At 49.2% G+C, this 25,874-nt stretch overlaps 1 protein-coding gene across 1 annotated transcript; it reads left to right on the forward strand.

Moving 5' to 3' along the window:
• Positions 1-1,694: 1,694 nt before the first annotated feature.
• LOC123168057 (protein DWARF AND LOW-TILLERING-like) lies at positions 1,695-4,804 on the forward strand. Its single transcript, XM_044585925.1, has one exon. The coding sequence runs from the start codon at positions 2,497-2,499 to the stop codon at positions 4,378-4,380; it is 1,884 nt and encodes a 627-aa protein (XP_044441860.1). The 5' UTR covers positions 1,695-2,496; the 3' UTR covers positions 4,381-4,804.
• The last annotated feature ends 21,070 nt before the right edge of the window (positions 4,805-25,874 follow it).

Raw genomic sequence — 25,874 nt, forward strand, 5'->3', positions numbered from 1 at the left:
GGACGCCGGACGGAGAGATATCGAGAGGCAGAGGCGGTGCGAGCGGCTAGGTCGAGCAACAGGGAGAAACGGGCCCTTTTTGCCTGGGCTGTGCTGCACTCAAGTCCGAACTTGGGCCCAATAGAAAAAATTTATCGGTAAACAGACCGGGAAAATCCTGGGCCCAGGCCAGAAACGCCACACTCAACCGATCTGAGCGTCGCTATTCTTAAAAAAACAATTTTCAAAAAAAACTGAGCGTTGCTACAAAAAACGCTCTGAGCCAGACAAAATAAAATTATTGTGTCTATCTCAAAACGAATATTGTGGCCAGTGTATTTTATATTGACTATAAAGTGCTTTAATATGCCAAATATATGAATATCTTCATGACTAAACAGTTCAAAATTTATATAAAATAGGTTTCAAAAACTGTTTTGTACAAAAACAGCAATATTTTGGGTCATTTACAAAAAAATGTTCTAGGGAAAATAAATCTACAAAAGATGTCCATGAGTATGGCAAGTGAATATTACATTTTTTTTTGTTCAAAAATTTACCATGAAAACTATGTACTACCACTTTCTATTATGAATTGTGAATAAGATTTCTTTTATGATGAATTACACATCGTGTGTGTTTCGGCCCTCAGTCATTATCGGGTTTAGAGAAATCTTGTCAAAAATCTCGGCTGAACCTATATGATGCGTCCACGCCATTCTTTCAAATCTAAGGGTTGACGCGTTGTTTCTGCGGAGCATGTGAACATCTTGGTAAACCCGTAACTAGTTCTTGTTGCGATGAAGCTTTGTGCCGTGAAAAATCAGAGCAACAACGTCTCGAGGTTCGCTCCACATCATCAAAAGGCAGGATCGGGGACTGCGATGTACTTCTGGCCCTTTTCTTTTTGTCTTCATTTCCCTTTTTTTGGCGAAATCCTATTTGCCTCTGCTATAGTACTCTCCCTTGCACAAAATAAATGTCGTTGGTTTAGTATAACACAAGTTTAGTTACAGCGACACTTAAATGTGGATGTCTCTGAATAAGCACGCTACTATGTAGCACTCCCTTTATAAAGAAATGTATGTAAGAGCGTTTAGATTGCTAATTTGTACTACAAGATTTCCTCTTTCCGTTGAGCGTGGAGGAAACAGGGCCATGGCCGGACACACACGGGCCGTCCGTACAGCCCAGCGCTGGCTGCTGCCACCGTGCACTCGCTGTACTACCCAACTCGCCATTACTGTCTGCCCAACGTATTAGCCGGCCATTGGCGTATTTTGTCATTTCCGCCGACGACGGTGGCAGCCATCTTCCTTGGACCAGAAGCCACGCGTGCGTGCGTGCGTGCGGCCTACATGGCGCCACACGTCGCGGCGACCCCGTCAACTTTCCCGCGACGCAAGGCGATCTCGGCCGTCCCTGCCGAACGCGGGCCCCACGCGGCAGCCACCCCAACCCACGCCCCGCCCGTGCGCCGTGCGGTGGTGGGCGCCCCAACGGTAGGAAACGGACGGGCCAGGTCACGTGAGCCGCACCCTCCCCTCCGGCTGACAGCCCGGGCCAGCACCCGCAACGGTCACATTGACCGGAAGCGAGGCAACGGTCAGATCCCCCCAGCCGTCCGATCCCCATCGCACGGCCGCGCGCGGCGCCTCGGGGTTCCCGCCCGCTGTCGAGGCCGTTTCCTCCTTTTCCCCGGGCTTCTTCTTCCTCCCCTCCCCAATAGGTAGTAGAGTGGAGGTGAGATCATCAGAAGAGGAGTGAGAGCCAGCCACCGTTACAGAGAGTGAGGAGAGTGATAGGATAGTGAGAGCTTGAGAGGATCGTCAATGGCGAGGAGGTAAGAACAGTGTGGTGTAGGATAGAAGAGTGAGCGACAAGAACCCATCCACCCACCCAGCCAAATCCCCACCGCATCGCATCCATCATCCATCCATCCTAGATTTTTCTTGTAGGATTTCTTCTCTGTTTTTTTATCTATCTTGATCTTGGGGAAGAAAAATTGATGGAGGTGTTGGGGCTCGCCGCCGTCGTCGCCGGCGAGGAGGCTCTGCAGAGAGTGCCCGGCAGCTTCTGATTGACCTTCTTCTTCCTTCGTAGATGTTATAGGCCATTCTTTCTAAATTTCTCCCTAACGATTCGTTGATTCTTTTGTACTAAGCAGCATTTCTGCAGAGTCCAAACACCACCACTGAAATTCTTTCCTGCATATACAGCAGATACACAAACATATTACATTCTTTTTTCAGTTTCTTTTTCTCTCGTTTTCTTTCTTTGGACTGACAAATTCGTTCCAAGAACACCAACATTCCCCTGTTTTTCGATCCACATTCATCCATCCATCATCCATCATCCTCACTGAAGCTCGAGCTGTAGCCACACACATATCAGAGAGTGACTTGAGAGCGAGTGAGAGTGTGATCAGCAAAGCAGAGGAGGAAGAAGAAAGTTCAGAGGAGGAGAAGGAGGAGTTACATTGCGCTGCTGCATCCGCTGGTGACGCCCGTCTCAGGGATGTTGGCAGGCTGCTCCTCCTTGTCGTCCAGGCATCAGATGAGCACGGCGCAGCGACTACCATGCGGCTTCTCCAAGCGGGGCGGCCGCGGCGACTCGGCAGTCCCCGGCGCCGCCCCGCGCGCCGTGCCGGGCGGCGACGGCCGGGGCGGCAACGGCACCTGCTCCTTCCGGGCGCACCCGGCGCCGCCGGTCACCCAGGCCGTGTCCTGGGGCGCCAAGCCGGAGCCCTCCGTCGTCGCCGACTCCGGCGGCTGGGAGAGGCGGGGCGGGGCCGTCAAGCGCGCGCACGAGGAGGAGGCGGTGGATGAGTATGGCGCCCCCGCCGTCCGCGCCAAGCGGACGCGGATGGGCGGCGACGGCGACGAGGTATGGTTCCATCAATCCATTGCAGGGCCGGCGGCCATGATGCAGGTGGCCGCCGGGGAGGGGGGACGGGAGGAGGAGGAGGTGGCGGAGGAGCAGAAGGTGTTTCTTGTGCCGAGCGCCGCGGCGTTCCCGCACGGCATGGCGGCCGCCGCGGGGCCCTCGTCGCTGGCCGCGGCCAAGCAGGAGGAGTTCAGCAAGTCGCCGTCCCACTCGTCGTCCTCGTCGGGCACGGACGGCGGCTCGTCGGCCATGCTGCCGGTTGAGCCTGCTGGCGTGAGGGGCTTCGTGGTGCCCGAGGCGGAGCGGGAGGCGCTGGAGCTGGTGGGCGCGCTCACCGCGTGCGCCGAGGCCCTCGCCGGCTGCCAGCACGACGCCGCCAACTACTACCTGGCGCGGCTCGGGGAGGCGGCCTCGCCGTCCGGGCCCACGCCGCTGCACCGCGTGGCCGCCTGCTTCGCCGAGGCGCTCGCGCTCCGGGCGGCCAACATGTGGCCGCACGTCTTCGACGTCACCCCGCCGCGCGAGCTCACCGACGGCGCCTTCCACGACGACGACGACGCCCTGGCGCTGCGGGTGCTCAACAGCGTCACCCCGATCCCGAGGTTCCTCCACTTCACGCTCAACGAGCGTCTCCTCCGCGCCTTCGACGGCCACGACCGCGTCCACATCATCGACTTCGACATCAAGCAAGGGCTCCAGTGGCCGAGCCTCCTGCAGAGCCTGGCAACGCGGACGCCGCAGCCGCCGGCGCACGTGCGGATCACCGGCGTCGGCTCGTCGAGACAGGAGCTGCAGGACACCGGCGCGCGTCTCGCACACGTGGCCGCCGGGCTGGGGCTCGCCTTCGAGTTCCACGCCGTGGTGGACCGGCTCGAGGACGTGCGCCTCTGGATGCTCCACGTCAAGCGCGGCGAGCGCGTCGCCGTGAACTGCGTCCTCGCCGCGCACCGCCTGCTCCGCGACGAGACCGGCGGCGCGCTGTCCGACTTCCTCGGCCTCGTGCGCAGCACAAGCGCCGCCGTCCTGCTCCTCGGCGAGCACGAGGCGGCGGGGCTGAACGCCGGGCGATGGGAGGCGCGGTTCGCGCGCGCGCTGCAGCACTACGCCGCGGCGTTCGACGCGGTGGGCGCGGCCGGGCTGCCGCCGGCGAGCGCGGCCAGGGCCAAGGCGGAGGAGATGTTCGCGCGGGAGATCCGCAACGCGGTGGCGTTCGAGGGCCCCGACAGGTCGGAGCGGCACGAGAGCTTCGCGGGGTGGCGGCGGCGCATGGAGGACGGCGGGTTCCGGAGCGCTGGCATCGGCGACCGGGAGGCGATGCAGGGGCGGATGATCGCCAGGATGTTCGCGCCGGGCAACTACGGCGTGCACCCGCAGGGCGACGGCGAGGGGCTCACGCTCCGCTGGCTCGACACCCCGCTCTACACCGTCACGGCGTGGACGCCGGTCGGCGACGGCGCCGGGGGCAGCGCGACCGTGTCCGCGTCCACCACCGCCTCGCACTCTCTGCAGAGCTGAACAGGAGGAGGAGGCCAAGTGAAGCCAAGAGGAAAGAACTGAACTTTTTCAGTGGTTCTTTTGCTGAGACTCATTCATTCGTTAGTTCATAATACAATCTGACCAAATTCTTTTATACATTCATTCATTCATCACCACCATCAACAAAGATGTATTAGTAGCTTTTCTCTTTTGGTTTACAGTGATATGATAGGAGAAAAAGATTCAATTGTTATTAGCTAGCTATATGTAATAATTCTTCATTCTTTTGGCTGTTGAGCTAGGATCCCTGCAAGAATCAGCTGCTTGTAGAAGAAGAAGCAGCAGGGACAGTTCACAGCATTATTAATACATTCATTCCATTACATTCTTTTCAGCCATTGTAACCTTTGAATTGATCAGAGTCATAAATGAAATGGAATCATCGATAAGTCTATTTCATCCATGCTCCATGTTGTGTATGTACAATCTTTGTGACATCTGAAATGTGTTCTTGTCTGAATTGATTGAATCCCATTCCCATGGAGAAAAGCAGTGAATTCTGTGTGCATAATTGTTCCAGAATTCAGGTAGAACAGATTCAGAGAACTTCACTCTTGTTATTCTTGTCTGTATCCCATGCTGTTTCAGAGAGATGGAGATGACTGAAGAAATTCAGAGAACTCACTCTAGTTCTAGTGAAATGGTAGAGTGAGATTATGTCAATCACACTTTGCATTGTTGTAAAATTGCAGCAATGCAGGGTACAACTTGATCTGAACTAAGCTTCATCAAGAGCAGCGAAATGACAGAATGAAAAGGCGCACTTGTTCCTTCTGTTAGCACGGCTGTGCGTAGCAGATGAGATCATGGGAATATCAATTGGGGCCAATAGTATTGCTTAAAATTCCATCTCATACAAATTTACATATTCACAGTAGTTGTTATGGTTCTCATATAGGTGCATTATTTGGATGAAGTGAAGGCATCTTTAGTTTGTCTCGGAGATACCAGAGCTTGATTTATATGAGAAACTATAGATCAAGGATTCAGTGAGGAACAACTTTGGTGTTGGGGAGTTTAATTAACTGAACCAATTGTTGTGGCCTTAGTGCTCACATAAGTAGCGCCCTGCAATTTGACATATGACGACTTCCTTCATGCCCTTGTTGCATTATGGTCAGTTGGTCATGCTTGTTATTGTCACACCACATGAGCCATGAGTCACACCATTCTGAAGCATCACACCTACTGTATGATTTATTCAACTCAAGTTCTCACCATCGCTCACTATGCCTTTGTTATATATGTATCTTTAAACCAGTTGCAATGTTGCTGTGTCAGCTCACCCCTTCTGTTGATTGTCAGGTGAGAACTCATGAGGTGCCACATTCCTTCCTCAACTTATGTGTGTATGGCCGACGAGCTGAGATTTTAGAAGAAACTGCAAGGAGATGTGGACCAGTCACCAGGTCTAGCACAGACTAGTGCACACTCAAAATTTCAGTCATAAAACAGACTGCTCCAAATGAGAGCAGTCATACATCAGTTTGGGCATGATGTATGCAAATGGAGCGTAGCAAGCCATAACTGTTGGTGTATAGCATCTGCTGTATGAATGAGTGTGCAGAGTCACAAAGCACCGTTCCATGGCTGGTGAAAAAGAGATAGTGAGGATCGCTTGTATAGCTGTTGTTGGTGATGTGCCTGTTCAGAGCACATTTCACATTTTCTAGTGAACTGCTGCAGAGTTCACAACTTTTCAATAGTAAAATGAGAGCAACCCGCATAAACCACTTTGGGTTTGATGTATGTAAATGTATCAGCAAACTCTTTGTGGAGAACCCGAGTGCACGTGAGTGTGCAGAATGAAAAAACACGTTTTTTTACAATTGGTGAGAAAGAGGAAGTAAATATCCGCACAAGGAAGGTTGCTAGATGTTCTTACAATAGAATACTTTCAATTTCCTTTTAGTTACTTCAGTGGTCGTTAATTGGCAGATTTCGGTTTTATTGAGATCATGTTTGCTTTCAACCATCCCTTTCAAGCCTGTAAGCTTTGTTCAGAGCCAGAAATAAAATGGAATCAAACTACTGTTTCATCCATCCTCCATGTGGTATATAATACTGTTTCATCCATCCTCCATGTGGTATATAATACTGTTTCAACCACCCCGCTCCCGTGCAGCGCCGCCGCGCTGCACCGGGGCGTCCCCGCCTCCCTCCTCCGGTCCCCCCGCCACCACTCTCCTCTCCGCCGCCGTCGGTGACGCCGCCAGGGCAAAGCACGAGCGGCTCGGCGGCGGCGGTCTTCTGCTCGCGCGTCAGCTGCTCAAGATCGATGCGGCTCCGATCTTGATCTTCTTGGCGGCGATGGCGGACAATGGCGGCTGGAGTGTGGCAGCGGGTCTGTAGTCGCAGCGGGTGGCGGCGACGGCGGCCATGTTGCAGTCGCTCAACCTCCGGTTCGGCTTCGGATCACGGTGGCGCTCCTGGTCTTGATCTGCATCACGAGAGCACCCGGGACAGCGACCCTGGGCTTGGCGGTGGTCGGCCTGAGGCTGGGTGAGCACATCTCGAGATCTGCAATCTAGTCCCGGCTGCGAGTCGGGGACACATAGTTGCCGGTGAAAACCGAGCCGATGGCGGACGATGGGGGCGGTCTGCGCCGTTACCTTGATGAAGGCATTGTCCTGTAACTACTGTCGACCCACTCGTGCTGCTCCGGGGGAAACCCTAGGATCTGATTTTCCAGATCGGACGATGGCGGCACTACGGTGTCGGTTCTCTCTTGGGAGCATCATTTGTGGAGCAGGCGCTGGAAGTCAGAGGCAGGAGGTGGAGCGGCTTCGTCTGGCGCGGAGCTTCGGTGGAGATGTCAAGTCATGCCTGGCCGACAGGTGCTACGCTTTGTCATGCCTGGTCGGCAGGTGCTACGCACGATAGATCTTCCAGAGACTTCGAGCTGTGTCGGCTGGTGGTACTTGGCGGCATGGTGCGAAGGAGTACCGGCGGCGACCGCGACGTGCTCAGCAGTTCGCGCGCGGGGAGGTGGTGCCATTGGGCGACGTGGTGGCGTCAAGGGCAGCTAGACCGAGCAAGGATGATGCGTCAGTACAGCTCTGAAGATGGAGTGGTGGTAGTTGGCGGCGGCGGCCTCTGAGAGCATGCCGGACCGGTGTGTGCCCCATACCCGGCAAGTGGCTTGGTTGGGGCCTCAGGTCTTAGATGTTAGGTTTGGCTGCGAGGTCTATGGTATTAGGCCCGGACTATCAGCATCCCTTCATCAACTGGATAGGGGTAGCGACATATGTTGTCTAGACGGTGGTGAGGGAGTCCTGGACTAAGGGGTCCTCGGGCGTCTGGCCTATTATCAATGGGCCGGACTGATGGGCTATGAAGAAAAGAAGGTCGAAGACTGTACCCGTGTCCGGATAGGACTCTCCTTGGCATGGAAGGCAAGCTTGGCGATCAACTATGAAGATTCCTTCCCATGTAACGACTCTATGTAACCCTAGATCCCCCCCCCCCCGGTGTCTATATAAACCGGAGGGTTTAGTCCGGAAAGGATATACTCATTACCATAGTCATACAGGCTAGGCTTCTAGGGTTTAGCCATTACGATCTTGTGGTAGATCAACTCTTGTAATACTCATATTCATCAAGATCAATCAAGCAGGAAGTAGGGTATTACCTCCATAGAGAGGGCCCGAACCTGGGTAAACATCGTGTCCCCTGTCTCCTGTAACCGTCGACCTTAGACGCACAGTTCGGGACCCCCTACCCGAGATCCGCCGGTTTTGACACCGACATTGGTGCTTTCATTGAGAGTTCCATTGTGCTATCGACGGAAGGTTCGATGGCCCCTTCGATCGTCAATAGTGACGCTGTCCAAGGAGAAACCTTCGTCCCCAGACAGATTTTTGTATTCGGCGGCTTCGTACTACGGGCCAACTCGCTTGGCCATCTAGAGCAGATCGATAGCTACGCCCCTGGCCACCAGGTCAGATTTGGAAGCTTGAACTACGTTGCGGACATCCGTGGAGACTTGATCTTCAATGGATATGAGACCGCGGCGATCGCTCCCCCTCGCTCCGATGAACATAACTTAAATCTATCATCGGACCATATTCAGGAGATGGTTCCTGTAACTGCTACGGCCTTAGATCCGGAGCAGATCACGCCATCCGAAGCCACATAGTCCGTGGCGTTGGAGCCGCACACAGACTCAGCACCTTGCAATATTTGCGTCAACGGAATTCCGGACTCGTTCCAGGCTATAAGTTCCGAACCACACACGCCTGCGGACGCCGAGCTGGATCGGTTATCGATCTTCGAGTTCAGCGCCGCAGATATCTTCCAACACTCGCCCCTGGGCGATGTGCTAAATTCATTAAAGAGCCTGTCCTTGGCGGGGGACTCACAGCCGAACTATGTCCGGTTCGAACTGGAGGCTGATGATGGAGAATTTCGCTTCCCACCCGCCACCCACTTCATAGCCACTGTCGAGGATTTAACCGACATGCTTGATTATGGCTCCGAAGACACCGACGGTATAGACGACGATGCCGACAAGGAGCAAGGCCAAGATCCGCCATTCACTGGACGTGGGACGGCCACCTCTTCGTACGACGTGTACATGGTTGATACACCTAAAAAAGCTAGCGATGATGACAAAGAAGATACAGTTGAGAATAAACCTCCTGGGACATGGTCCAAGCGCCGGCGCCCTAAATGCCTCTCTAAGTCACGTCGCTCAACAGACAACAATCTTGACACCGAAGAAAATAGTACTCCGGACGACGTGGAAAACAATGAAGACCCTGTTGGAGCAAGATCCGAACAGGAGGAACAAGAAAACGGGCAAGCTAGCCCCGATGAACAGGCCCTGCCCAGCGACAGTTCGGAGGACGACAACTACCTTCCGCTCTCCGAAGATGAGGTAAGCCTCGGCGATGAAGACTTCATCGTACCCAAAGAACCCCTCGAGCAGGAGCGCTTCAAACGTAGGCTAATTGCTACTGCAAGAAGCCTAAAAAAGAAGCAGCAACAGCTTCAAGCTGATCAAGACCTACTCAACGATAGATGGACCGAAGTCCAGGCTGCCGAAGAATACGGCCTTAGTGGCCCAGCCAAAAGCTACCCAAAGCATAGACTGCTACCTTAGTTCGATGACGAGGCGTTGGAGCTTGTACCATCATCACACAATTCGGCAGGTTGTCGACAACTCGGTCCGGATAAAGAGGCAACTCAATCCGAACACCAGACCGCCTCACCTCGCCGTAAAGGCAAGAATAACACAGCCCATGGCTATACAGACGACCTTCGACAGGACTTGGACAGTAGAGAGGACATGCAAGATAGATCTACGGATCGCGAGGGCATGCCCGGACACGCGACGATGGCTACCTATCTGGACGTGACAAACCTAGCCACGCCCGAGCCGAAACCGCAAATGGACTTTTTGGAGTTACGTCGCAGTGTGGCCCAACATAGAGGCGCCACACACCCTCTTTGCTTCACCGATGAAGTAATGGATCATGAATTCCCCGAAGGATTCAAACCCGTCAATATTGAACCATACGACGGAACAACCTATCCCACGGTATGGATAGAAGATTTTATCCTCCACATCCATATGGCCCGTGGAGACGACCTCCGCGCCATTTAATACCTCCCACTAAAGCTAAAAGGGCCATCTCGGCACTGGTTAAACAGCCTGCCTGAAAATTCCATAGGCAGCTGGGAGGACTTGGAAGAGGCCTTCCTCGACAACTTCCAAGGAACATATGTTCGGCCACCGGATGCCGATGACCTAAGTCACATTGTCCAGCAGCCCGGAGAGTCAGCCAGGAAGCTCTGGACTCGGTTCTTAGTCAAAAAGAACCAAATCGTCGACTGTCCGGACGCGGAAGCCCTTGCGGCTTTCAGACACAGTATCCGGGACGAATGGCTCGCACGCCACCTCGGTCAAGAAGGACCTAAATCCATGACAGCCCTCACTGCTCTGATGACCCGCTTTTGTGCGGGAGAAGACAGCTGGCTCACTCGTAGAAGCAACAGCGCCAGCGACCCGGGCACTTCCGAAATCCGAGACGGCAACGGCAAGCCACGGCGAAGCAACTACAACAGCCGCAATGATAATGAAAGATCACGCGACATAGCGGTCAACGGCGGATTCAACAATCCCAAGCCCGGTCTAACGGAACAAGCCATTCAAGGCAAACCGAGACGAACCATCCAACCTCGACAAGAAATTGGACCGACCCTGCCAGATTCACGGCCACCCCGATAAACCAGCTAATCATACCAACAGAAACTGCTGGGTCTTTAAGCAGGCTGGCAAGCTCAACGCCGGACACAAGGGGAGGAGGCCGCCAGGCGACAGGAACGACGGAGAGGTTCACCAACGATATACCGGGGGTCAGAAGCAATTTCCACCCGAGGATAGACTACTCCCAGAGTGGAAATAGCAGTCCGGCTTCCGCCGCCCACCTCGTATACCTGCAAAATTTGTATCGCGCATACATCACTATGCACTCAAGATACCATGGGCATTGGTGGAAGCACATTACAGACAAACCTGCAAGCATTCCCGTAACACCTTTTATCTATTTTATTTTTATTTTTTCCTTCACTACCTTTTAAAAACAGGTGACAAACAGGACAAACATCTAAAACTGACTCTATCGGAGTCCGGATCCGTAAACTCACCTAAGGGCTCCGTCCACCAAGGATTCCCCTCGCCGAGGACAGGCGACGCAGACGTGCGACAGGAGGTCCAAAATAACTTTTTGTAGACCGCACTCTTTATTTCGAGCCTGTACTATGCCTCTTCCTCCGCCCCCGACCCCGAGCATGTCAAATGGCCGGGGTTGTGGTCTTCATATATATATATATATATATATATATATATATATATATATATATATATATAAAGTAATCATTGGCATATCACTCAGATCCCAGTAAATAGTACCCGAATTAATCATCCGTGTTGTTTCGCCAATGAATACAGCTCCCATGGTTGGTTCACAGATACACCTTGGCATAGCCTGCCAGGGGCTCGGTATGGGAACAAATGAGTTGCCAACAAAAGTCCGAACAGCTCTATAGCGTACTTCGGCGTCGCAAGTTTGGCCTTATATGCATCAGCTCCGAATCATTGTCTTGGGTCAATAGTTGGGTTGCCCGGCTTCTGTGCTTGCTACCCTATGTTCCGCTCCATCGACTAGGGTAGTAAAGGGAGAACTACTGCGATTGTGCTTCCCGTTCATCTGGTCAAGTGCCTCAGTAGAGAAAGCCGAAAACTGACTGTCATGATGCGGCGAGAGCTGGTCAACCACTTGACGACTTATTGAAATCTTTAGCGATTCTCCGTGTCACACGAGGGATCTTTTTCAGGTCAAGAATGTAAAGCATCGTATCATAATACGCCGTGTACATACCAGGGGCTATGTCGTAGTCCCACCATAAAAATCCTATGGCTAAGTGAAAGTGTTAATGCCCTATAGTCCGATTGCCTGGTTCGCCACATTATCACCTCCTTCATGGCAGCGCCGGATATCCTATGAAGCTCGGCCCATTGGGACATTTGTTCATTCAGCAACAGAGGGCGCTTTGATGCGCCAAACTGTGACCAGAAAAGCTTCTCCGTGGCGTACCCATCTCGCGCTTGGTAATACTGCGCCGCATCGGAAGAACTCTTCGGCAAGTCTAAAAACTCGTCCGGAGAACTCCACACTCGGTTAAGCTGAGCATAGTTCGGATCGCCGAACTTAGTTTGTAGCAAAAAGGGCTTACCAGCTGCAATCTCCCCAGCTTGCCGGATCTCCTCACGGCTGCTCTCGATTCCGACCGCGCTTCTCTCGCCTCTTGTAAGGCCTTGTCCAGTTCAGCCGTTTTGGCTTCATTCTCCTTCTCCAGAAATTCACAGCGGCTAGTAGCATTTTTCAGTTCGAGCGCCATCATGGATAATTTCTCCTCGTCTTGGCGCCGTGCAGCTTGCTCGGCTTCTAACTCAGCCGATGCCTTTTCGGCAGCAGCATTGCTACGCCGGGCCTGCTCCTTGGCCTGGGCCAGCTCCGCTCGAAGAACTTCAACGGCGGCAGCACCATCTGCAGCCATGGATATTCCAGCATATAAATTTTAGCATCATGCTTATACCACAAAAGTGTATGGGGATTGCCCCGAATTAATACATACCTTGCGACTCGTCAAGACGCATATTGATTAACGCAAGATCGTCCCCTCCTATATCAAGCTTCCGCTGCAGCTCGGCAATATCCATAGTCTGGGAAGTAGCCAAAGGGGAAGCAGCCTGTGGTCAAGTTCGTCAGGTTAGTCCTTGAATAATTCTTTTCGATCCTCCGTTCGCTTCCCAGTGGAAGCCAACCCGAGTCTCAGGGGCTACTACCTATACACAAGTGCACCTTTGCAAATAAAACATAGCTGAAAACATTATATCACAAACCTCGAAGCCTTTTAGTAGGCTCATGAAGGCTTCATTTAATCCGCTCTTCGCGGACAAAATCTTCTCAACCACTGTACCCATCAAGGTACGCTGTTCCCCCGAGATAGATGCGTTTCGCAACATGTCCCGCAATATGTCCGGAGCCGCCGGGTCTCCGGAAGCCGCTCTAGGAGCACAGTCATCCTTTGAAGGAATTCGCTCACCTGTCTCCGGAATCATCGTCAGCTGCAAGCCAGACAGTCCGGGGCCTTTATTATTGGCCACAGAATCCCGGACGGTCGGAGGTCCACCTTCGGGTACTGCCTCTTTCATCCCCCGCGTAGCTTGTTGAGCAAGAAAAACCCTCCGCGATGACACTTCGGAGTCGTCCGCCTTATTGGGCGAGGAGGTCGGGGCAGGCGTCTCGCTTTCCTTCATCTCTGGGAGGAGACCTCCTGAAGAAGAGGATTGCCTCGAAAAACTCTGTGTTGACCTGTAAAAATGCACGGACACGTTACGCATATCTTTGGTAACGGCAGAGGAGCGGGACGCTATCAAAGCACCCCAGATTCACTCACGGTTTGGTCAGGGACTTGTCCCCATGTTGGAGCTGTTCAACGGTGTCGCTTTCCAAACCCAAGACGCTCGACGGTGGCATCTTGCCCCTCTTGGGAGACCGCCCCTCCCAACCTTCGGAGGCGGCCCTTTTCCTCCTGCTCGGAGAAGGGATACTGGATCCTCTCTCGCCTCTGTCTTCAGGCGAGGAAAGGTCGATTTCTTCGGACTCAGTATCCGACTTACCTCCGGAACAAAGGCCATCCCGGGTCTTTTCACTCTCCTTTTTGCCCTCCCATGCCGGCGCCTGGTATGGTGCCGAGGCCAGCATCCTTGTTAACACATGATTAGCTGCGTCTCCGGGAAGGGGAGCTGGACACCTAATCCATTCCACTTTCTTTATCCAGCCCTAAAAAGGATGGTTCGGTCAGTGTCTTACCACTGGGTATCTGATTATGAGGTGTTCGCCGAACGGGCACTTACTGGGGTGTCCATATGGTTATAGTCTAGGCCGATATCTTTGGTGGTGTCCGGCCACTGCTTTTGTTTCTCGAAAAATAATCTCCACATTCCTTCGTGCATAGTGCCAAAGAAGTGTTGAAGAGTCCGCGGCCCTTCTGGATTAAACTCCCACAGGCGAAGAGGCCGTCGCTGGCACGGCAAGGTCCGACGGACTAGCATTACTTGAACAACGTTGACGATATTGATGTCCCTCTCAGTGAGGCTTCGGATGCGACTTTGCAGAGCCCGTACCTTGTCCGTTGATCCCCAGTCCAACCCCTTATTAATCCACGATGCGAGCTGAATTGGGGGGCTGGATCGAAATACGGGCGTAGCTGCCCATTTGGAGCCACGGGGCTCGGTGATATAGAACCACCCCTGCTGCCATAAGTCGGAAGATTTGGCAAAGGATCCTATCAGCCAAACAGCGCTAGCAAGCTTGCTCACCGTGGCACCACCGCACTCTGCCTGCTCCCTCTCTATCACTTGCGGCTTCACATCCAAGGTCTTGAGCCACAAGCCGAAGTGCGGAGGAGTTCGGAGGAAGGCTTCGCACGTGACGATAAACGCCGAGATAAGAAGAATAGAGTCCGGGGCCAGATCATGAAAATCTAGCCCATAATAGAACATGAGCCCTCGGACGAAGGGGTTAAGTGCAAACCCTAACCCGCGGAGGAAGTGAGACACAAACACGACTCTCTCGCCGGATCTGGGGGTGGGAATAACCTGCCCCTCAGCAGGAAGCCGATGAAGGATTTCTGCGGTCAGATACCTTACCTCCCGAAGCTTTGCAATATCTCCCTCCGTGATAGAGGAAGCCACCCACCGGCCTTGGCGGCTGGATCCGTACATGTTCGGAGCTTGTGGAGATTGAAACTCGGGTGTTGGAACTCGGGGTAGCAAGGGTTGAGGAAGAAGCAAGCGTGAAATAAAAAAGACGGGTATGTGCCCCTATATAAAGACAGCGAATGTTGAGCGTCTCCTCCTAGGCCTCAAAACATGCCTATTCCCAAGGAGTTGTACCCAGGTGACGGTTGGGTTACCCACGTCCGGATTAACAAGAATCCCTAAAAAAAGGGGAGACACGATCTCCGCTTGGATAAGGCAATTCCAATAAAAGCACGTCTTGAGACGTGGGACGACGGGCTAGCCAACGGTTCGCAAATAATGACCAAGCAGGCGTGATGCCATATTACCCAAAAAGTTGTCAGCAGATTGGGTTCGTGAAATATTATATCCTCTGCAGTTGTGTTTACAAGTCCGGATACAATCATTACATCTGAAGACTATCTTGGAGTTCGGAAAGAAGGGAACCCGCCTTGCAATGCCGAAGACAATCTGCGTGCCGGACTCCTCGTCACTGAAGCCAGGTTCAGGGGCTACTGAGGGTGTCCTAGACTCCTCGTCGTTAAATTATCTACTGTAAATTATTATGCCAATCACGCTTTGCATTGTTGTAAATGGCAGCAATGCATGGTACAACTTGCTTCTGAACTAAACTGCCCAGTAGTGCTCACTAAAGAGCAGCGAAATGACAAAATGAAAAGCCAGTGCTACGGCTGTGAATGGCAGATGAGGTAACGGGAATATCAATTGGGGCCAGTGTTGCTTACAATTCCATCTCGTACAAATTTACATATTCCCAGTAGTTGTTATGGTTCTCATATAGGTGCATTATTTGGATGAAGTGAAGCCATCTTTAGTTTGTCTGGGAGATAGCAGAGCTTGATTTATATGAGAAACAATAGAACGCGGATTCAGTGAGGAACAACTTTGATGTTGGGGACTTTAATTAACAGATTTTTTACTTGCTAATCTTGATTATTCCAATTGTTGTTGCCTTAGTGCTCACTTAAGTAGCCCCCTGCAATTTGACGTATGACGACTTCCTTCATGCCCTTGTTGCGTTATGGTCAATTGGTCATGCTTGTTATTGTCACACCACATGAGCCATGAGTCACACCATTTTGAAGCATCACACTTACTGTGTGATTTATTCAACTGAAGTGCTGCCATCGCTCACTCTGCCTTTGTTATATATGTATCTCTAAACCATTTGGAATGTTGTTGTGTTAACTCACCCCTTCTGTTGTTGGTTGTCAGGTGAGAAGTCATGAGGTGCCACATTCCTTGCTCAACTTTTGTGTGTATCACTGACAGGCTGAGATTTTAGAAGAAACTGCAAGGTGTTGTGGACATTTCACTACAAGAAATATGTCAACTTGCGACCATCACTATTGGTCACTGAAAGGTCATTGTTTTTCATTTGCGACCTTTTTGTGACCAAAAACAGAAGGTCAAAAGCTGGCAGTCGTAAACTGAAATTAATGACCTTCTCTATGAGAAGGTCGTGGAATTCCACGACCAAAACAAAAGGTCGTTGATTCCATGACCTTCTGTTTTGGTCGCTAGCTCTCTGCCGAGGCCACGTCGGATCCGACGTGGCAATCTGACATGGCAAAATTGCGACCAATTGAAAAGGTCAAAAATTAGAATCGTCCCGGTCCAATTGGGTGTTTATATGGGTCGAGCCCATTAATTCAGCCAATTTAGTGTATTTTTCTGTCAATTTTTGTTAGCTTCATGGGCCAAGCCCAACATCGCATCCTTTTTATTTTTGGGCCATGGCCATTTTGGCTGAGCAGTTCAAGTATTTCTTTTTTTAAAGATGGGTCCACTATTCAGATGGGTCCCAATTGTCAGGTTCTTCTAGTAAGTGAGTCCTAATTGTCAAGGTCATTTTCTTTAAATTTCAATTTGCTAGTAAATAAATCACCAACATTCAAATGGGAACAGATAGAGAACACACATAGTACTTCACATAACAGCCAGAATCAGTTTGATACATCATACAACAAAGATACAATATCAGAATCATTGTGTTACATCATCATATAACACATATACAATGGCAATCACAGTCTAGATACTCCAGGTCTCTTCAATTTCGCATTCCCCAGATTCCCAGCTTCCAAATCTGCAGCACAAAATCAACGCCATGTTAATAGATGAAACTTGGTGTTACAACTGATGAATGAATATGTTGTGTCTTGTTCAAATAAGTTCAGTTTGTTGAGGATACCATTTAGAACTAGAAGCCATCCACCTACTAACAGAACTTTCATGAATATGTTCAGGTATGCTTAATAATTAACCTACATGAGCACTGCAAGTCAAATTACCATCATAATAAGTATGAAGATAAAGGAAAGCAAGAAATAGCAGACTAGAAACCTCAGGAGGCAAAATAAGTAGCATGGTACTGAGAATACAGCAGCAGTGAGTAGTAGTAATTAACAGGCAGCAGTTAGCCAATTCACATGACAGCAATGAGCCGCATCACTCGCCATGAGCTACCTGGGGAAAACAATATGAGCCACAGTTAGCCAATTCACATGACAGCAATGTTGCCTAAGGGCGTTTTCATTTTCTTTGCACGGAAAATTCATTTTTCATTTTTCGAGTGCCCAAAATGAGGTTTTTTTGTGAAGGAACTACCAAATAAATGTTGTCAAAATGGACCAAATCAATTTTCTAAATACTAGGCCATCTTTAATGCACAATTGACTAAATGTTTGGTTGTCAAAAGCTTTGACCCACCTCTGGTGAAAAAGACAAATTTTCACCGATTCAGTAGGAAGCGGGTCAAATTTGAACAGTAGCTGCCTCATAGTTTGCTCTTTATTTTTTCCAAAAATCATTTATAGGTACATAATTATCTATTTAATAAGAGAAACATCAAAAGTTTTCCAAGATTCAACCACTAGCTAGGAACGGTCAAGCCCGCCGTTTTGATCGCATTTTGAAATGGGCATAAAAAATTCAAAAAAATAAAAAAATTGCAAAATCTTCGCATTGTGTCATTATATGTGACCAAGTTTCCAGGAAAAATAATAAACTTGTAATACGGCAATTATTTTAAAAAAGTGTTCTCAGAAATGAGCTATCATGCGTGAAGATTCATGGCTTTCAAGCCAAACAATCAATCTTATGGCCACATTCATGGCATAGTTTCTTCAAATGATCTCATATTGTTCACAAGGATGCATGTTGGAATGGCAAACAATGTTGCCTAAGGGAGTTTTCATTTTATTTGGACGGAAAATCAATTTTCCATTTTCTAAGTGCCCAAAATGAGTTTGTTTTGTGAAGGACCTACCATATATTTGTTGCAAATTGGACCAAATCAATTTTATAAAATACTAGTCCATATTTAATGCACAATTGACAAAATGATTGGGTGTCAAAAGTTTTGATCCACCTCTGGTGAAAAAGACAAATTTCCGCCGATTCAGCAGGAAGCGGGTCAATTTGAACTGTAGCTGTCTTATAGTTTGCTCTTTATTTTTTCCAAAAATCATTTCTAGATACATAAGTATATATTTAATCATAAATACATGGTTTGGTGGCGATACGTCGAGGTTTGGACGGTGGCCGAGGGCCCCAAGTCCAGAGCGCGTAAACTCGCATGACCGCCGCGTGGTCACCACGTGATTGTGGCATTGCCCTGCGTTCTGGACGGCATAGGCATGTCTAGTGGGTTGGGAACTCCCCAGGTAGGTGCTAGGAAGAAAATTACAACAAAAAGAATCCAACAAGGAGACCGAACTATGCTCAAACATGAATTAGCAGCCAAGTGTTTGATTAGCGGTATGGGAAATGCACATGGCCAATGGGCGTGAGTTTTGGTTGAGGATGATCATCTACTAAGAAGAATGTCTTCACAAATTTTCAGGTCAAATGGAGGATCCTAGGTGGCATTTGCTTTGCAACGTACCACATTGGAAGCGGGTCAAATTTGAACTGGAGCTGCCTCATAGTTTGCTCTTTATTTTTCTTAAAAATCATTTCTAGGTACACAAATATCTATTTAATCAGAGGGACACCAAAAGTTTTCTAGGATTCAACCGCTAAATAGGAATGGTCATGCCCGCCGTTTTGACCGCATTTTGAAACGGGCATGAAAAATTCAAAAAATATCAAATAATTGGAAAACCTTCGCATTGTGTCTTTATATGTGAAAAAGTTACCAGGAAAAATAATAAACATGTGATACAACAATTTTTTTTAAAAGTGTTCTCAGAAATAAGCTACAAGTGTGAAGATTCATGGCTTTCAAGCCAAATGATCAATCTTATAGCTACATTCATGGCATAGTTTGTTAAAATGATCTCATATTGTGCAAAATGGTGCATCTTGGAATTCCAAACAAATTCATTTTCCATTTTCCGAGTGCCCAAAATGATTTTTTTTGTGAAGGAGCTACCATATAGTTGTTGCAAAATTGGACTCCATTAATTTTCTAAAATAATAGGCCATATTTAATGCACAATTGATCAAATGGTTGGGTGTCAAAAGTCTTGATCCACCTCTGGTGAAAAAGACAAATTTCCGCCGATTAAGTAGGAAACAGGTCAAATTTGAACTGCAGCTCTCTCATAGTTTGCTTTTTATTTTTTCCAAAAATCATTCCTAGGTACATAACTATCTACTAGCAATGCCCGCGCGGCGGCACGCCGTGCCCCGTTGATATATCATGACGAAATATGTTACGGCATAGTATGCTAGTTTGCTAATTTCTTCTATTTGAACAATTTAGATTTTAGAGAAAAATATATGTGCAATTTGGGGGTTACAATAAGGCAAGTGATGTATAAAGGTGAATTGCAAAGCATACATTTATTCATCACATGATCGATATATATATTTTACAAAGTAGGAAGTACACGTTGCTACTCTGGTACTAAGATTTGTGTTACTGTCATTCATAGCTTATGTCATGAGGCATATTCTTCCAGTTCGAGGACAAAGTGGGAGTGCAAAGAGGGTCCAAAAAACTGAAGACAGATCTTCTACTTTCTTTATGGAGGGCGAGGCCTTATTGGCGTGCAATCTTGCCTTGCATTTTCTTTCCATCGGAGCCGACCCAGGTTTCCTCGGAAGGTGTATGTGCACATTTACGCCTCTCCTTGTACTCGTGGGACATCCATTGCCGACGGGGTAGCAATGGTATCATGCTTCCTATCACACAAAATCATCACAAACACAAATGAGTAAAAAGGGCGAACTGTACTTTGCCAAAAAAGAACAGAAGAAAGAAAGAGAGCAAGCTGCATGCTGAGATAAAGAACCACAACTCGAATGCACATTTATATATAGAAGCGTGAGCGATCACCCAATGGAGTTTCAGTCCTCAAAACCTTCCTTAAGTACATATCATAGGGACAATCCTAAATATAGGACCTACTGTATAGCCTCCAGTAAATTTTCATCGACCATACGGGAACAACAAAACATCCCTTGAACAGGTCAAGCGGATTAGAGCAGCAGGGAAAGTCCCCGGCCTATGTTGAACTACTGTACTTGTAGCTTTGAAGGTATCACTATGCTCTGCAAATACGGACCTCTTTACTCCCACGCACAAATAAACATGCTCCTTTTGTCATATAAGTTCCTGAAGCCTTGAACATGCTAGTCTCAGTCCTGTGGTGAGTCTTGTTCTAACAACTCCTGAACATTATTTCGTTGATTCTTGATGGACCACATGAAACGAAAACAAAAACTGCATGTGCACAGCAAATACGAAATAGCTTCAGAATTATCTCTCTTTGCAAGATTCAAAGTGTTGTACAGACCTAGAAAATGCTATACAAAAACTACGCACATTCTGACAATCTGAGTGTCACCCATTTACTCACTACAGGAATTACTTAATCGTAGCACTGAACTCTGGAGAACTACATTCTTACTGTTACAGAGCAAATTAGAACTTAGAAACAAATCCAACTATGTGCAACAATTAATAATTGAACCTATAAAATTCCTGGGCCTGTACAGAAAGAGGATACTATCATGTACTCCCTTCGTAAACTAATATGAGAGCGTTTAGATCACTACTTAGTGATCTAAACGATCACTACTTAGTGATCTAAACGCTTTCATATTACTTTACAAAGGGAGTACCTATTACTAAAAATATATACCTATTACTAAAGAAACTATCATGTAGCTTTCTTGGTGGGTAAGTGACTATGAGAATCAATGATCTCTGTATACTATGTTTTTAGTTTCTTCTGTATGCATTTCACGGTGATCTTCAATTAAAATTGGTGGAGGTCCATATGAATTCGAGCCGCACTGTGATGATCTTCCGTCGGTCCTGCAGCATGATTAAATTCAGAGAATATTATAAAGTCCATCAAGATCCCAAGAGAAATACAAAGAATTTGACGCCAAACAGGACAGGGAGATTAATCTGTGAGAAGATAGCATAGTTGGAGACTTAAAAGGATGCATATTCTCTGTCTTCACTACAAGAAAAAAGTACAGAAACAGAACATGTAGTACCAAGTGAACAGGTAATAGAAGAAGAGGTAGTAGCAAGCTAAAGAAATTAATTCATAACAGGTAGTAGCAAGCTAAGAAAAGACTGCAAAACAAGGCGTAGCAAGCACTACAGTACAGACTAAGCAGTAGCCAGCGAAATACTACCGAAAAATTACTACTAAACATTGCTTTCTTCTATAGGAGAAGGAAGGCAAAAGAGAGATCATGTACATGATCAACAGATCATCGTGTACAGAGGACGAACCGGACGATGTCAAACTGGAAATTCAAGCTATTGAAATATCCAAGTATGATCCCTCAAAACGATGAAAGCAAGGATTGATCCTTATAGAACAGACATATGTGTTATGCAAGACCATGCAACAATATACATAGTAATCTAAGACAGAAATACCAAATAAAGAGAAGTAGTCTACCTGTAGATGAACAACCAGAATGGCTAGGATGTTGAGGAGCACTTCCAACTTTTGGAAAGCAGGAGAACTGAACTTTAGTGGCTGAAATGTACTTGAGCATGATATAGATTAGAGGAAATAGTTGATGCTTTGCTAAACCAAAACTACAGGATGAGCAAAACAATAATATAAGCCCTTCTACCAAAACTAATTGTATGCAAAGAAATATAAGGTGGAAGTAATTAAATTCTAGCCGGTTAAATTAAGAAAAATTAGGACCCTAAATCAATGGTTTTAACAATTGAACAGAACATTCTTCCCGCAGTCCTTCGGACTAATTTCACTCAATTTGTGTGGTTTTACCACGAGAAAGAATAGACAATAGGAGAAAGAGAATAAGTGTCTTCAAAAATAAATCGAAACAACAGTAAGTTTAATGACCTATAGGGATAACTTTGTAGGATTAAAAGCTGAATTTGTAATTATGCTCAAGCTCAACACATAATGGTTTCATTATTTGCATGTGTGCATGCCTCCATCAAGCATGTAGATGACGGCCTGGAATTCTCAGTGGGGATGATCGGGGAACTCAGTGAGCTTGGAGACTGAAACCAACAGACGAAGCTATCGATCAGGAAACAAAATGGTTGCAACAAGTGTTACACCTCTGAACCATATGGCTTGAACATTGATTCAGAATGAAGAAATACCTCAGAACATGAGGAATGGGTCCGAATTCCTAAGCTCGTGCGTGCAGCAGCAACAGTTAAAAGAAGAAAGAGGCCTGAAGCGTACGAAGCATAAGCAGGCTGATTAGTAATGGGGAAAATTAAAGGAATATCAGTAGGAGAGAGTGAGGAGACGGGATCCAATACCAACATCCTCCCGTTGTACGATCTTGTGCGGCATGAGAATTGGAGAAGGACATCGCCTGTACTACTGCTCTATTAATCATCAAAGAAGTTTAGACCGAGGCGATTGGAGGAGGCCGGTGGCGATCCTGAAACGGCATGGAGACGGACGGGTCGAGGCACCATTGGAGGAGGCCCAGCCGAACCTCGACGGCCGAGCTTGAGTTGCGCGAGTTTGGCCCGGGAGGACAGCGCCGCCCCTCTGCTGTTGCCCTGCCACTGTTGGCTGCTACAGAGTGCGGCGGCATGGCGAGATCTAGACGCCGATGAGAAGCGGTCGACCCAGCAGGTAGCGGCAGCACGGCGAGCTCTTGACGCCGATGAGAAGCGGTTGACCCAGCAGGTAGCGGCGGCACGGCGAGGTCTTGACGCCGATGAGAGGCGGCCGAACCAGCAGGTGGTGGCCGCGCGCAGGATGCCAGGGGCAACGCCGTGGAGATGGGATGGACATCGGCAAAGAACCATGGAGCCAGGCAGGGGCGCGTGCTCTTCCATGACGCATGAGCGGCTGAGCGCCCAGTGATACGTTTCGTCGTATCTACTTTTCCAAACACTTTTGTCCTTATTTTGAACTCTAACTTGCATGATTTGAATGGAACTAATCCGGACTGACGCTGTTTTTAGCAGAATTGCCATGGTGTTATTTATATGCAGAAACAAAAGTTTTCGGAATGACCTGAAACTCCACGGAGCTTATTTTTGGAAAATATTAAAAATATTGGCGAAAGAATCAAGGTCAGGAGGCCCACACCCTTGCCACGAGGGTGGGGGCGTGCCTGCACCCCTTGGGCGTGCCCCTGCCTCGTGGGCCCCCTGGAGCCCCACCGACCTCAACTCCAACTCCATATATTCGTGTTTGGGGAGAAAAAATAAGAGAGAAAGATTCCTCGCGTTTTATGATACGGAGCCGCCGCCAAGCCCTAAACTCTCTCGGGAGGGCTGATCCGGAGTCCGTTCGGGGCTCTGGAGAGGGGAGTCCGTCGCCGTCGTCATCATCAACCATCCTCCATCACCAATTTCATGATGCTCACCGCCGTGCGTGAGTAATTCCATCGTAGGCTTGCTGCACGGTGATGGGTTAGATGAGATTTATCGTGTAATCGAGTTAATTTTGATAGGGATTGATCCCTAGTATCCACTATGTTCTGAGATTGATGTTGCTATGACTTTGCTATGCTTAATGCTTGTCACTAGGGCCTGAGTGCCATGATTTCAGATGTGAACGTATTATGTTTTCATGAATATATGTGAGTTGTTGATCCTATCTTGCAAGTATATAGTCACCTACTATGTGTTATGATCCGGCAACCCCGAAGTGACAATAATCGGGACCACTCCCGGTGATGACCATAGTTTGAGGAGTTCATGTATTCACTATGTGTTAATGCTTTGATCCGGTACTCTATTAAAAGGAGGCCTTAATATCCCTTAGTTTCCGCTAGGACCCCGCTGCCACGGAGGGTAGGACAAAAGATGTCATGCAAGTTCTTTTCCATAAGCACGTATGACTATATTCGGAATACATGCCTACATTATATTGATGAATTGGAGCTAGTTCTGTGTCACCCTATGTTATGGCTGTTACATGATGAACCGCATCCAGCATAATTCTCCATCACCGATGCAATGCCTACGAGCTTTTCACATATTGACCTCAGTAGAGTAAATTGCACAAAACCACCACTTTGAAGGCTAGGTTTGCAGAAAACACTATGCTACACTTTTGTTGCAAAAAACACCACGTCTTCTGTAATCGTTTTGCAAAAACCACTGATCGACGGCTTTGTCTCGGTTAAGCGCACTTATGACAGACGGGGCCCGCCAGTCAGGTTGACGTTGCACCGCTTAACACCTTGCAGCTAACGGCGACGGTAGGTAGGTAACGAGTGATGAGCCATGTGGGGTCCACCTGTCATCCAAAGAAAATGAAAAAAAACTTCATCTTCACCACCGGATCCCGACCAGGGCAGATGCTCGCTGCCCGTCCCGCCCCCGGCTGGGGCACAGGCCGCTGTACCCGTTGCCGTGCGAAGCTCGCCCCGCCCCGGCCGAGGCAGAGGCCGCCGTCGTCGTGGCCACCTGAAGGTCGAGCCATCCAGTTGACGAAGCGGGACGAGCCCGCCTCCCCTCTACTCCTTCAGCTCTCCCCCAGATCCCCAATGGTCGCACCCGCCGCCTTAGATCCTCCTCCAGGCAGCCCCTCCCCACTCTCCTCTTGATCGATCCAACCGAATCACTGCTTTTGGTCGCTCAATCGGTCATGGACGCCATGGGGGAGCTTGCTGTGGGAAGCGGGATGCACCACCACAAGTGCAAGGTGTGCGGGAAAGGGCTTCTTGTGCGGCCGCTCGCTCGGCGGGCACATGCGCTCCCACATCTCGCTCGGCGAGGCGCTGCCGGAGGCCCACGACGAGATGGAGGCGGCCGCCGGTGGCTGTGATGGGCGCGCCGCCCAGGCGGAGGCGCAGTTCGATGCGCGTGGCGGCGCCGGCCCCCGCGTCGCGACCGCCGATGTTAAGCTCATTCCATGAGGAGCAGGAGGACGCCGCGCTCTGCCTCCTGATGCTCTCAAGGACACCACCGGCGGCATGCGGAGCTCAATAGCGTCGAAGCAGGTGCACCTCCCAAGGAACGGATGTGTCTGCAACTCAGCTCTGTTTCAGTATGCTGAAGATAAGGCAAGGCAAGCAAAAAAAAGGCAGACATTTTTTTGTCCTTTTTCTTTCAATGACAGGTGGCCCCACATGGCTCCACACATGCTCACAATGTTACCAACTGTCGCCGTTACCTGCGAGGTGTTAAGCGGTGCCACGTCAGTCTGACTGGCGGGCCCCGTCTGTCATAAGTGCCCTTAACCGAGACAAAGCCGCCGATCAGTGGTTTTTGCAAAACGATTACAGAAGGCGTGGTGTTTTTTGCAACAAAAGTGTAGCGTAGTGTTTTCTACAAACCTAGCCTTCAAAGTGATGGTTTTGTGCAATTTACTCACCTCAGTAGGCTCATGGGTGTAGTGGACGGAGACGTCGCAGCTGAGGACGGACAGGCAGTCATCCTTGAGGTGCTGCTCGTTGTCCAGATCTTTGTGCTTCATGAATTTTGGGCAGCTAGCCATGACCAGTGCCCCTGAAGCGGTTTCCTTCTGAAGAGATAAAAGTACACAACGATGGCTTCCAGGCCTTGTCGAGTATCCTTATCTTGTATAAGTTGCCGTGGCGTCGCCGGTCTTGGCGTGGCTGTCGTGCATGAGGAAGAGTGAGATATGGCCCTCGTCCTCTTCTAGCCTGCCGTTCGGAAAACACTTGATACGCAGTCGTGGCCGCCGACGCTGAACTTGTCTGACACGACCGACACACCATTGGCCACCTTCTCCGTGAA

The sequence above is a fragment of the Triticum aestivum genome, chromosome 7D (assembly GCF_018294505.1).
Source record: "Triticum aestivum cultivar Chinese Spring chromosome 7D, IWGSC CS RefSeq v2.1, whole genome shotgun sequence".
Taxonomy (NCBI): Eukaryota; Viridiplantae; Streptophyta; class Magnoliopsida; order Poales; family Poaceae; genus Triticum; species Triticum aestivum.

Bases quoted from the DNA above. Each gene is read 5' to 3' on its own strand.
- LOC123168057 (XM_044585925.1), top strand. From the start codon at position 2,497: ATGTTGGCAGGCTGCTCCTCCTTGTCGTCCAGGCATCAGATGAGCACG.